The sequence below is a fragment of the Dendrobates tinctorius genome, unplaced genomic scaffold (assembly GCF_039654945.1).
Source record: "Dendrobates tinctorius isolate UK_male_01 unplaced genomic scaffold, ASM3965494v1 ptg000159l, whole genome shotgun sequence".
In the NCBI taxonomy this organism is placed as follows: domain Eukaryota; kingdom Metazoa; phylum Chordata; class Amphibia; order Anura; family Dendrobatidae; genus Dendrobates; species Dendrobates tinctorius.
Window position 1 is genome coordinate 17,221,403 of NW_027361826.1, and position 13,957 is coordinate 17,235,359.

At 44.2% G+C, this 13,957-nt stretch overlaps 1 protein-coding gene across 1 annotated transcript in view; it reads left to right on the forward strand.

The window, feature by feature from the left end:
- Positions 1-13,957, forward strand: part of CACNA1I (calcium voltage-gated channel subunit alpha1 I) — a 665,843-nt gene that overhangs the window by 400,096 nt on the left and 251,790 nt on the right. The window contains exon 15 of the mRNA XM_073549592.1: positions 11,766-12,164. Coding sequence (XP_073405693.1) covers positions 11,766-12,164 — 399 coding nt within the window. The remainder of the gene's footprint in view (positions 1-11,765; positions 12,165-13,957) is intronic.

The following is a 13,957-nucleotide window of genomic DNA, read 5'->3' on the forward strand; positions in this document are numbered from 1 at the left end:
ACTTCACCTTCTTTTTAAATGGGTTAATCAGCCATGTTGGGAGCTTTTGGAGTCTGAGCTCTCGGCTGAACACAGTTAGCCACTCCTATCACCTATATAATCTGGGTCCTGACTGACACACAGCATCAGAGTTAGCCTATGCTGCATGGCTTGGAGGAGCGTTGTTTGGTGGTTATATGTGAAGGCGTTTGGTGGATTTATCTGTGAATTTTGCTTGGGTTTGTAAGTATGATAATTCCCTTTCCTCCTCCTACTTTGGTTTTCCCCATCCTCCACTCCTCTGTGCATTCTTCTGTTATATGTGAGTGAATTTTTGTATGCCTGGTATTTTCAGTTGCCCTTGTATGTGATGCCTTGTTTGTCTGGTTGCTGTACTGTGGTGCATGGTTGCTCTCCTCTTCCCTGGGAGGGAGAAGGGAACAGACATGGGGTGTATACAGGAGATAAGGCAAGAATGGCGGCTCCGGTATCTTCTCCTTCACAAAGTAACCCGGGGAAAAAGGAGAGCTAGGGCGCCCCTAATGTTAGGGACAGGGTAGGAGCCCCTGGTTCTGGGTCATCTGACAATCAAGTCATGACACTAATAGTATAACTTTTCTGTTTAACCATCTAAACAACACTTGTCATTGACTTGTATTGTAAGGGAACAAATCTGAACAGATCCTTGCTTTTTAGGCTGTGCTGTTCAAAGTATTTAACAAAGACAGATATCTGAATATTAACCTGCCAATATATGGCAAAGAGAGACACTTATGATATACTGTATTTCTTAACCCCTTTCTGCCATGAGACGTACTATCCCATCCATGTGCCCTGGGACTTAATTCCCAGGGACGGGATAGTACGTCATGGCATTTAATGCGACATCGCGACTTCAGTCGCGATGATCGCATTAAAATTCCGACGCCATCCTACCTTATGGTAGATGGCCTCAGAATCCAGGGGTCTGTCGCCGCCCTCCCTTCCTCCCGATCGCTGTGATTGGCTGTTGAAATCGAAACAGCCAATCACAGCGCTTCTCATTGTTTCAGCCAATTGGCGCGGTTGAAACAATGATGTGCTAGGCTGGGATCGAGTACTGATGTATTCAATCCTGGAGCCGATGCCTGGCAATGCCAGGCACCGGCAAAACCCCCTGGATTGGCGCGATCGCCGATTGCATCGATCGCGCCAATCGCAGGGCACAGCGGCGCTATAGCGCCTCTCTGCCCTGCCAGTATCGGTCCGGATCGGTGCTGTATTAGCACCGATCCTAGGCAAGGACCTGATACAGGCCCAGTAGGGCTTGCAGGAGCTGGTTGGCACGATTGATTAGATCGGCAATCGCGCCAACCACAGGGCAGAGCAGCTGTCACTCTGTGACCGCTCTGTGCCCTCCTGATGACCTGGGCATGACCTGCCTTTGAATCGGAGCTGTGAGCTCCGATCCTAGGCAGTTGCCATGGTCACCAGGCAGTGCAGGGATTGGTGGATCAATATTATCATTCGATCCCACCAATGGCAGGTCACAGAAGCGATGTGACCGCTCTGTGACCTGCCCCTGACCTGCCTGTGACCTGTATGACAGCTCTGCAGGGGGTCCTCACACTAGTTGAGGATTCCCTAGAGAGTGGTCATACGTCTGGATCTCCTGGTGTGCAGGGTATTGTGGTGCCACAGCAGCTTGTAGCATCACAATACCTGCTAAAGAAAGAAGAAAGAAAACACTACAACTGTAAGTATTGCCTGATCCCTGTAATGTATAATAATTAGATCTGTCTCTTTAAGCAAGCCAGACTTATGGGACTTGGAGGGTGGAGACAAGAGGGATGAGAAGGGGAGTTTCAGTTTCACTTCTGGTAGCATGGGAATGCAAGTGTTATGCTGTGTGCTGGAGGACGAAGAATAAAACATATCTAAAGTTTAATACCTTGAATTCTTCATAACGTGTGGATATTACAACTGGCGACGAGGATGGGATATAATCACCTACTGCTGTGAGTACGGACTCTATTTTACCGCTTCACACGCCAGCACCACTGAGAGACTCTATCATGGCTGACTACTTGCACACATTCCCACAGTTTGATATGACTGATGTCATTAATCTATCCCATAATTGGAGAAAATGGCTAAACAGATTTGAGAATTTCCTAGAAGCCATGGACATAAAGGAGGAGAAAAGAAAGAGCTTTGCTCCTGCATTGTGCAGGCACAGGAGTCTATGACATATACAGTACGTTACCTGCAGCAGAAACAGACACATACAGCAACTGCACTAAAGCTCTCACTGGCTATTTCAACCCCAAACAGAATATCAGATATGAAAGATATAAATTCAGGATTGCCAAGCAGCTTCCAGAAGAGTCCATAGACACTTATGTCACATGGCTGAAAGAGTTAGCACATGGATGTACCTTTACAGATGTAGATGATGAAATCCTAACTCAAATAATTGTCACCTGCTCGTCTAATAACCTAAGGCGTAAGGCTCTGCAACAGGATATCTCTCTACATGATTTGCTCAAAATGGCCCGTGCTATAGAAATAGCAGATCATCAGGCTATGGAGAATGGGGATAAATTACATGTGCATAATCTCAAACAGAAAAATTTACCAGACAAACAAGCCCAGAAACAGAAGAAATGTTATAGATGTGGACAGGATTTCCCTCACCACCAGAACAAATGTCCAGCTATGGGACAAATCTGCAGTAAATGTGGAAACGGGAATCATTTTGCAGCTGTTTGCAAATCAGCGCACTACAAGCCTCCGCTGCCTATGACAAAATCTGCAGATGTAAAAGTGATAAATCAGGACACAGAAGAAATGTCTGCGACTGAGAACTATGTGTTCACTACCTCTGTCACTGGTTCAGTACAGTCTCCCTGTGTTACACTCTCAATCTGCAACACTGACATTACCTTTACAATAGATACAGGAGCTTCAGTGGATATCATAGATGGCACTACATATGAACAATTGAAAACAAGGCCAGTCTTACAACAAGTGCAGACTAAAATCTTTCCTTATGGATCTAAAACACCTCTAGCTATAATGGGACAATTTGATGCTGAAATTAGATATAAAGAAAACAGGCAGAAAACCACTTTCCACACATTGCAAGGATCGGGAGGATGTCTTCTCAGCTAGCACACTGCCTTGGAGCTAGGGCTCATCCAGATTATTCATACCATAACTGACCCTGCGGAAATGGATGTACAAACTATGGTGAACAGCTTTCCCTCCCTATTTAGTGGTTTGGGAAAACTAAAGGACTCTCAAGTACACCTTCATGTGGATGACAATGTTCGTCCAGTAGCCCAGCCTCACAGGCGTATTCCATTTCACCTGAGACAGAAGGTAGAAAAGGAACTCCAATTGCTCATGGATGAGGACGTTATTGAAACTGTTACTGGTCCCACTCCGTGGGTCTCTCCACTTGCGGTAGTTCCAAAACCAAAGACTCCTGATCAAGTGAGACTGTGTGTTGACATGCGCCTGCCCAACACCGCTATCCAGAGGGAAAGACATATCTTACCTACGATTGATGACATTATTCATTTATTAAATGGAGCCACCGTCTTTTCAAAGCTCGACCTCAATAAGGGATATCATCAATTAGAACTGAGTCCAGAATCCCGATATTTGACCACATTTTCCACCCATGTGGGCCTCAGAAGATACAAAAGATTGACTTTTGGAGTCTGCTCAGCAGCAGAAATTTTTCAGGATGCAATAAGGAGTGTCATTCAACACATCCCAAATGCCTTTAATTACAGTGATGACATATTGGTTTTTGGTAAAACTCAAGCTGAGCATAATCGTACTCTATATGCTATCTTCGAATGCCTGCTTTCTGCTGGACTCACTTTAAACAAAGAGAAGTGCGAGTTTGACAAGGGTTCATTAGAATGCTATGGTCACATCTTCTCGGCAAAAGGAGTACAACCCGACCCCAAGAAAGTGGAAGCTATCAGAACAGCCTCAATTCCACAGGATGCTAGTGAAGTGCGTTCTTTCCTTGGAATGGCAAGATACTGTGCTAGATATATTCCGAATTTTTCAACAATCAGCAATCCACTACGGGAACTTACAAAACAAAGTTGTATTTTTCAATGGTCTCAAGGCTGTCAGGCCTCTTTTGAAACAATTAAAAATGAACTCTGCTCGACAACCACTATGGCTTATTTTGATCCAGCTCTTCGAACTGAACTGATTGTGGACGCCAGTCCCGTGGGACTGGGTGCTATTCTAGCGCAATACAAGGATAACAATCAAAATCCTCACATCATTTCTTATGCAAGTAAGAGCTTAACAAACACTGAAAGAAAATATTCTTAACCTGAAAAAGAAAGCTTGGCAGTTGTCTGGGGATGTGAACACTTTCACTTATTTCTCTATGGAGCTCCCTTCACCATTGTCACAGATCATCAAGCACTTCTTACAATTTTTGGAAATCCCAGAGCTAAAATGCCTGCACGAATTGAACGATGGGGCCTACGTCTACAGGACTACAACTATAAAATTGTTCACAAACCTGGAAAATACAGCAATCCGGCTGATTATCTTTCAAGACATCCTACTAATGATGATATACCTGTGCATTCCTCCATTGAAGAATACCTACGTTTTGTTACAGATCATGCCGTGCCAAAAGCACTTTCTCTTGATCAATTTATAAATGAAACAACAAAAGACAAGACACTCTGTGCCCTAATACAAATCATCCAAAGTCGAAGGTGGCATGAAATTCAAAAAGAAAAATTTCCTGATTCTGAGATTAATCTGAAAGAGTTAAAACTATTCTCAAACGTACGTGAGGAATTATCAGTCACTGAAGAACACCTCATTCTTCGAGGTACCAAACTAGTTGTACCTAAGACTTTGCGTAACTTAGTCATACAGATAGCACATGAAGGTCATTTAGGAATTGTTGGCATAAAGAAGTTACTCAGAGAAAAAGTGTGGTTCCCAAATATGGATCACTTGGTGGAAGAAAAGATTAGACGCTGTTCTACTTGTCAATTAATCACTCCATCATCAAACTTAGAGCCATTACAAATGTCTCCGTTACCCACTGCTGTCTGGGAGGAAGTGGCAGTCGATATATATGGACCATTGCCAAATGGCCAATACATTCTCGTAACAATTGATGAATATTCTCGATACCCTGTCATTTCATTTATCTCTTCAACATCTGCTAATAATGTCATACCAGAGCTGGACGACATTTTCTCGGCATATGGTATTCCAAAAGTGGTCAAAACAGACAATGGACCTCCATTCAATGGACATATGTTTACACAATTTTCTGAATACTTGGGATTCAATCACAGGAAAATCACACCTTGCTGGCCGCAAGCCAATGGAATTGTGGAACGTTTTATGCGCACTCTGGGGAAACGTATCAAGGCAGCGAGTCTGGAGCACATCCCACTGAAACAGTCATTATACAAATTCATGCGTAATTACCGCAATACGCCACACTCCACTACTAATGCTGCTCCAGCTCATTTAATGTTCAGCAGAACCCTGCGTATACGTTTCCCTGATATGACCAGCCATCCCCGACCGAGTGACTCCTCAGTGAGATCCACAGATTTCTCCAACAAACAAGCCATGAAACGTTATGCAGACAGAAGGCGAAGGACACAGTCAAGTGCCATCGAAAGAGGGGATGTCGTGGTGGTACGTCAAAGACCAACCAACAAGACCTCACCTGTATATGGTCCTGCAAAATATTATGTTACCAAAAGGAAAGGCAGCATGATCACAGCTGAACGAGATGGACACTCCATAACGCGAAATTCTTCATATTTTAAAGTCATACCGCAGAATGATGACAATGAACTCTCTTTGGTGGAAGATTTGGTATCTGATGGTGGAGAGGACCAACAAGAGGTAGCTGGTCCATCAACAATGAACTCTCTCAATGAGCCCAGACGTTATCCTACACGAGAGAGAAGAGCTCCATCGAGGCTTATTGAAGAAGTTTAACTACAGTTTTGTTTGTTTTTTTTTGTTGTTTGTTTCTCTGGTTTTCGAATTGAACAAATAAGACAAAACGGACATATGATTTCTTTGGACGTTTTCATGTTGTTGCGTTTATCAGTAATATAGATTATTTATAAAAAAAAAAAAAAGAGGGGATGATGTAATGTATAATAATTAGATCTGTCTCTTTAAGCAAGCCAGACTTATGGGACTTGGAGGGTGGAGACAAGAGGGATGAGAAGGGGAGTTTCAGTTTCACTTCTGGTAGCATGGGAATGCAAGTGTTATGCTGTGTGCTGGAGGACGAAGAATAAAACATATCTAAAGTTTAATACCTTGAATTCTTCATAACGTGTGGATATTACAATCCCCGATCCCTGCCCAATCTAGCTTCACCCCCCAATCTAGCTTCATCCCCCCAATCTAGCTTCATCCCCCCAATCCCCCTTACCCCTACCCCCTCTTTTTACCCCCTCCACCCCCCCTTTGCGCCACCTCCGTGCACACATTTAGCAGCCGCCGAGCGTTGATTGGTGACGCAGTTCACCAATCAACACTCGTGCTTGCTTTTTTTTCCCTAAGCCCCCTTTGCGCCAGCTCTGTATTCACATCCTACAGCTGCCAAACTTTGATAAGTTGACATAGTTCACTTATCATAGCTTGTGCTTGCTGATTTCTTTTTTTTTCCACCCCCTCTTTGCGCCACCTGACTACAAGCGTAAGTGCTAATCCCTGTCCGATCTCTCTTCATCCCCACCCTTCCCCCTTCCCCCTCTTTTTACCCCCTCAATCCCCTTTGCACCGCCTCTGTGCACACATTTAGCAGCCCCCTTTGCGCCACTCCGTATTCGCATCCCACAGCCGCCCAACTGTGATAAGTGATATAGTTCACTTATCATAGCTTGTGCCTGCTGATTTCCTTTTTTTCACCCCCTCTTTGCGCCACCTAACTACAAGTGTAAGTGCTAATCCCTGATCCCTGTCTGATCTCTCTTCATCCCTCCTTCCCCCATTTTTTACCCCCTCCACCCCCCTTTGCGCCGCCTCTGTGCGCACATTTAGCAGCCTCCTTAGCGCCAACTCCTTATTCGCATCGTACAGCCGCCAAACTGTGATAAGTGACATAGTTCACTTATCAGAGCTTGTGCCTGCTGATTTCCTTTTTTTCACCCCCCCTTGCACCACACCTGTACACATACCCAGCAGCTGCCACTGAACTTTGATAAGTGACGCCGTTCACTTATCAGAGCTAGGGCCTGCTGTTTTAGACTTTTCTTTTCACAGGTATTTTTCTACCCATTTCCTTTTTTCTTTTAGCTTTTTCTTTACAGGATAGTGTGCACCAATCACTAGCCCCCCACACATACACATAGTTGTAAATAAAGTACACCCTAGCACCACTATCACAAAAAATGTCCCGCCCATCGCGTTTGTCCCAACAGCGCTATTCAATGGAGGAGGCATATTCTTACCTTGCCAAGGACAATGATAGTGAGGATGACGATCCGACTTTTTATTTCTCGGATTCTTCATCCTCTTCCTCTTCCCCCTCCTTATCTTCCTCCTCGGGTCCTGCGGATCCGCCACACAGACGCTCCAGGACAGAAGATGAGGCAGCGCCCACCATGCCCGAAGCTGATTCAGTAGACCCTGTATGGATTTCGCCCCCCTAAAATTACGAGCCACTGATTCCTGATTTTGTGGCAGAATCAGGAATCAAGTTTGACACCACCGGCCTCACAGAAATAGACTTTTTCAAAGTCTTTTCCTCTGAGGATTTTGTTAACCTCATGGTGGAGCAAACTAATTTGTACGCTCGTCAATTTTTGGCGGAAAACCCGATTTCAACGTATTCCAACTGGTCTCCTGTGGACGCAGTTGAAATGATGCAGTTTTGGGGCCTGGTCCTCCACATGGGGATACTGAAGAAGCCGGAAATTCGGCAATATTGGAGTGTTGATATTTTATACAATACTCCAGTGTTCCGAATGGTCATGGTCCGGACGCGTTTTGAGGCCATCCACAAGTTTCTGCATTATACCGATAATGCACTGTGTCCCGCACGAGATGACCCCAACTTTGACCATCTGTTCAAAGTTCGGCCGGTCATCGAACACTTCAACAAAAAGTTTGCTGAAGTGTACGTGCCCCAAAGGAACATCAGCGTGGATGAGTCCTTGTTCCATTTCAAGGGAAGGCTCGGATTCCGTCAATACCTGCCCAGTAAGAGGGTCATGTACGGAATCAAACTCTACAAACTTTCTGAGAGTACCTCAGGGTACACTCACAGGTTTAGAGTCTACGAAGGAAAGGACACCAGGATTGAACCCCCTGAGTGTCCCCCTGTCCTGGGAGTGAGTGGGAAAATTGTGTGGGATTTGATTCACCCACTGCTGGATAAAGGTTATCACCTCTACACTGATAACTTTTATACCAGCATCCCACTCTACAAATCCCTCTCTGCGCGAGGTACCGCAGCCTGCGGTACTGTCCGCAAAAATCAGAGAGGCTTCCGAAGACGCTACTTGGGCAGATGCTCAGAAAAGGTGAGAGCAGAGCCCAATGTAGTGACCACCTGCTGGTGGTCAAGTACAAGGACAAGAGGGATGTACATCTCTTGGTCACCATACACGGTGATGGCAGCACCCTCTGCACTGTACGGGGTACCTCCACACAGGTCAGAAAACCGACCTGTGTAGTGGGGTGCAACAAAAACGTGGGGGGCATTGATCTCTCCAATCAATACCTCCAACCGTACAATGCTCTCAGAAAGGCAAGGGCGTGGTACAAAAAGCTGGCAGTGCACATCGTACAAATGGCAATGCTCAACGCATTCCTGCTGTCACAATGTGCACACCCCACCGATACGTCGTACCTTCATTACCAGGAGGTAGTGGTTAAGGCCCTGATGTTTGGCGCTCAGGAAGGAGCGGTTTCCAGTACTTCCGGAACTGAAGGTGCTCGTATCGTACCAGGTCAGCATTTTCCGGGGGTGGTAGCGCCAACTGGTAGAAAAGGTAAGCCGCAAAAAAGGTGCCGAGTGTGTTACAAAAAGGGAATACGCAAGGACACCCTTTACCAGTGCGACACCTGCCCCGAAAAACCTGGCCTGTGTATGAAGGATTGCTTCAAATTGTACCACACCTCCATGCACTACTAATTTACATTAGTGTAGTTGGGGGCACATCTAGATTTGTTCTTTGAGGGTCTAGTATACAAAATTATGTCTCATGTGGGGGTTTTTCCTGTTTAGGCACATCAGGGGCTCTGCAAAAGGAACATGACGCCAGCAGACCCATCAAAGTCTGCATTCCAAAACGTCCCTACTTCCCTTTCGAGCCCCGACATGTGCCTAAACAGTTTTTTCCCACATGTGGGGTACCAGCATACTCAGGTCAAATAGGACGTCTTTGGGGGTCCAATTTCTCCTGTTACTCTTGGGAAAATTAAAAATTAGGGACTAAAAATAATTTATGTGGAAACAAAATAGGATTTTATATTTTCATGCCCGGGTATTATAAACTTTAGCAAAACACTTTGGGGTTCAAAGTGCTCACCACACATCTAGATAAGTTCCTTAGGGGGTCTAGTTTCCAAAATGGGGTCACTTGTGGGGGGTTTCCACTGTTTAGGTACATCAGGGGCTCTGCAAAAGAACATGACACCCGCAGACCATTCCATAAAAGTCTGCATTCCAAAACATCATTACTTCCCTTTCGAGCCCTGCCGTGTGCCCAAACAGTGTTTCTCCCCCAACATATGGGGTATTAGCGCACTCAGAACAAATTGGACAACAACTTTTGGGGTCCAATTTCTCCTGATACTCTTGGGAAAATAACAAATTGGGGACTAAGAGATAAATTTTTGTGGAAAAAAAAATTAATATTTTTTTTTCACGCCAGGGCATTATAAGCTTTAGCGAAACACTTGAGGGTTCAAAGTGCTCACCAAACATCTATATAAGTTCCTTAGGCGGCCTAGTTTCCGAAACGGGGTCACTTATGGGGGTTTCCACTGTATAGGCATATCATGGGCTCTCCAAACAGAACATAGCGTTCGATTTCAATTTCAGCCAATTTTAGGTGGAAATGTCAAACGGCGCTCTTTCCCTTCTGAGCCCTGCCGTGTGCCCAAACAGTGTTTCTCCCCCACATATGGGGTATCAGCGCACTCAGGACAAATTGGACAACAACTTTTGGGGTCCAATTTCTCCTGATACCCTTGGGAAAATAACAAATTGGGGACTAAACCATCATGTTTGTGGAAAAAATATGATTTTTTATTTTTACGCCCGGGCGTTATAAACTTCTGTGAAGCCCATGGGGGTTCAAAGTGCTCCCCACACATCTAGATGAGTTCCTTAGGGGGTCTAGTTTCCAAAATGGGGTCACTTGTGGGGGGTTTCCACTGTTTAGGCATATCATGGGCACTCCAAATGGTACATGGCGTCCGATTTCAATTTCAGCCAATTTTAGGTTGAAAATGTCAAACGGCGCTCTTTCCCTTCCGAGCCCTGCCGTGTGCACCAAACAGTGTTTCTCCCCCACATATGGGGTATCAGCGCACTCAGGACAAATTGGACAACAACTTTTGGGGTCCAATTTCTCCTGATACCCTTGGGAAAATAACAAATTGGGGACTAAACGATCATGATTGTGGAAAAATATGATTTTTTATTTTTACACCCGGGCGTTATAAACTTCTGTGAAGCCCTTGGGGGTTCAAAGTGCTCACCACACATCTAGATGGGTTCCTTAGGGGGTCTAGTTTCCAATATGGGGTCATTTGTGGAGGGTTTCCACTGTTTAGGGACATCATAGGCTCTGCAAACGGAACATGGCGTCCGATCTCAATTTCAGCTAATTTTAGGTTGAAAAAGTCAAACGGCGCTCTTTCCCTTCTGAGCCCTGCCATGCACTAAAACAGTGGTTCCTCCCCACATATGGGGTATCAGCGTACTCAGGACAAATTGCATAACAACTTTTGGGGCCAATTTCTCCTGTTACCCTTGGGAAAATAAAAAAAATGTTGCTAAAAGATCATTTTGGTGACTAAAAAGTTAAATGTTAATGTTTTCCTTCCACGTTGCTTCTGCTCCTGTGAAACACCTGAAGGGTTAATAATCTTCTTGAATGTAGTTTTGAGTAGCTTGAGGGGTGCAGTTTTTAGAATGGTGTCACTTTTGGGTATTTTCTGCCATATAGACCCCTCAAACTGACTTTGAATGTGAGGTGGTCCCTAAAAAAAATGGTTTTGTAAATTTTGTTGTAAAAATGAGAAATCGCTGGTCAAATTTTAACCCTTATATAACTTCCTAATAAAAAAAAATTTGTTTCCAAAATTGTGCTGATGTAAAGTAGACATGTGGGAAATGTTATTTAGTAATTACTTTGTGTCACATATTTCTCTATTTTAAGGGCATAAAAATTCAAAGTTTGAAAATTGCAATATTTTCAACATTTTTTCCATATTTCCATTTTTTTCACAATTAAACGCAAGTTATATGAATGAAATTTTACCACTAACATGAAGTACAATATGTCATGAGAAAACAATCTCAGAATCGCCTAGATTCGTTGAAGCGTTCCAGAGTTATGACTGCATAAAGGGACAGTGGTCAGAATTGTAAAAAATGGCCCGGTCATTAACGTGCAAACCACCCTTGGGGCTTAAGGGGTTAAACTATATAGTTTTCAATTGTTTCTATTGACAATTACAAAATGTTTAGCATTTAAATGATTGATGACATGAAAGATTAACCATCACATCTTTGGTATTATTGTTTGCAGGCAGGAACTCGCCCAACTCACTGGAACAGAACTGGCGGATGGGGAAGTCGTAGGTCTAGTTGGAACAGTTTAGGCCGTAGACCAAGTATAAAACCAAGACCAAGTACAGCGGAACATGAGTCTTTACTTTCTCGGGGAGAGGACCACAGAGAGAGAATCCATTCCAGAAGATCATCCAGCCTAAAGCACAGGAGGGCAATGTCTCTAGACAATAAGGGCTCTCAAGATATCCCAGATCACCCTGGGCTACACACAAATCACAAGGCACCTAGCAAAGTGACCTGTACATCTGGAGAATACCATGACACGTCTGGAAAAGCATCTCAGATCATGAAAGATGTTTTCCCCAAGATGAACAATCGCAAAGATAAAGAAGAGGAGGAAGAGGAGATTGATTATGTAAGTAATGGGATTCGTGCATCCCAATTAAACCACTATACCAGCGGCTGACATAGGTAGAAAAGGGCAAGTCCAATAGTTCTGTCTATGACAGAAGCTGCTGCTTTCGAGGTGGTAGTGGCCCCTTTACTCCTTGGCTCCCTGTATGGATGCACATGTTGCGCCAATGTTATGTTCGCCCCTGCACATTACAGACGTTTTTCAATTGTGTATCTTGAAGGGATGTAGAGTTTATACGTTGGAGTCTCATAACTCCTCTTTTATCAGGAACTAGTATATGGAGCACAGTTTGCCAAACAACTGCTTAGTTATATATAGGTCCTTTATATTCCATTATTAATATATTGCATTGAATCCTCAGAATGTTGCCATTTTATCAAACATTTATTTCAATTACAACCATAAGACACTTTAATTATCACTATTAATTATTATACAAACAAACAGGTGGCAAAACTGAACCAGATGGTGCATGTATCTCCTGGCAAGATATTCCAAAAATCATTTTACAGTTCATAACTCCACATGTTCTATAACTCTTAATTTGCTATTACACGGTAAATGTAGAGATAAGTCCTCTGTATGTGTCTGGTAACCTATCAAATCATCACTTGTCGGATGTCCAAATACTTGTATTTTAAGCAATTACCCTTGAATACCTCTTTTTGTGGCTTAAATGCCTTAGCACACACAACATATAGACAAAGGGATTGGGATACTTCCACATCGCAACTACAGGAGCTGTTATGATCCATAGGCGTTAATTAGGAAATGGCATCCACATTGCAGCAATAACAGCTTCTACTCCACTGGTAAGACTAACTACAAGATTTTGGAGTTTCTGTGATAATTTTTGCCTATTGATCCAAAAGAGCATTTGTGGGGTCAACAACTGATGTGGGAAGAGAGGACATGGATTGCAATCTCTGTTCTAGTTCATACCAAAAGATGGGGTTGAGGTCAAGTGTAGGCCAGTTAACATCTTCCAAGACAAACTCACCCAACCATGTCTATATAGACTTTACTTTGTGCACTGGGCACAGTCGTGGAGAACAGAAAGGGATTTCCTCAAACTGGTCCCACAAAGTTTGAATCTACCGTTGTCCAAAGCATCCAATTGTCAATTAATATTTCACTTCACTGGAACTAAGGAGCTTAGACAAACCCTTGACAATAACTGAGTTATCCCTCCAAACTTCACAGTTTGCACAATGCAGTCAGGAAGGTAACATTCTCCTGGCATTCGCCAAACCCAGATTCATCTACCCAACTGCCAGAGAGAGAAAAACGTTTCCACTAGTGATGAATGAACATGCTCGCTGATACTTGGATATCACTCCAGTATCTTGGTGCTCAGATGTGCTCGGCACTCATCAAGCATTGACTGGTTGTAAGAAATGCAGCTTAGTGCTGGTACAACTCACCAGCAGCTACGAAGGGCAGAGTGTCCGGGCAGAGGCAGCGTGTGGTGACCCGAGGCTCTGGGCAGCGATGAACGCTAACAAGACCTGCGGCACGTGACCACGCATCAGCAGGGGAGGTGGAGCTACCGCAAAGCACCACTGAAAACTGCGAGCCGGCAGCTGAAGGGGCACGTGACGGTGTGAAAAAGGTATGCAGTGTCACCCAGGCCAAGTTTGTACATGCAGAGGGTGGCACAGTACACAGGGGCAATTAAAAGAATAGTCAAGACGTAGCAAGAGATCAAATAACCAGAATGAGCAATAGACGGTACAAAGACGGCAGGCAGAAATCACAACAGGGACGGAACCAGATCAAAACCAGATACACGG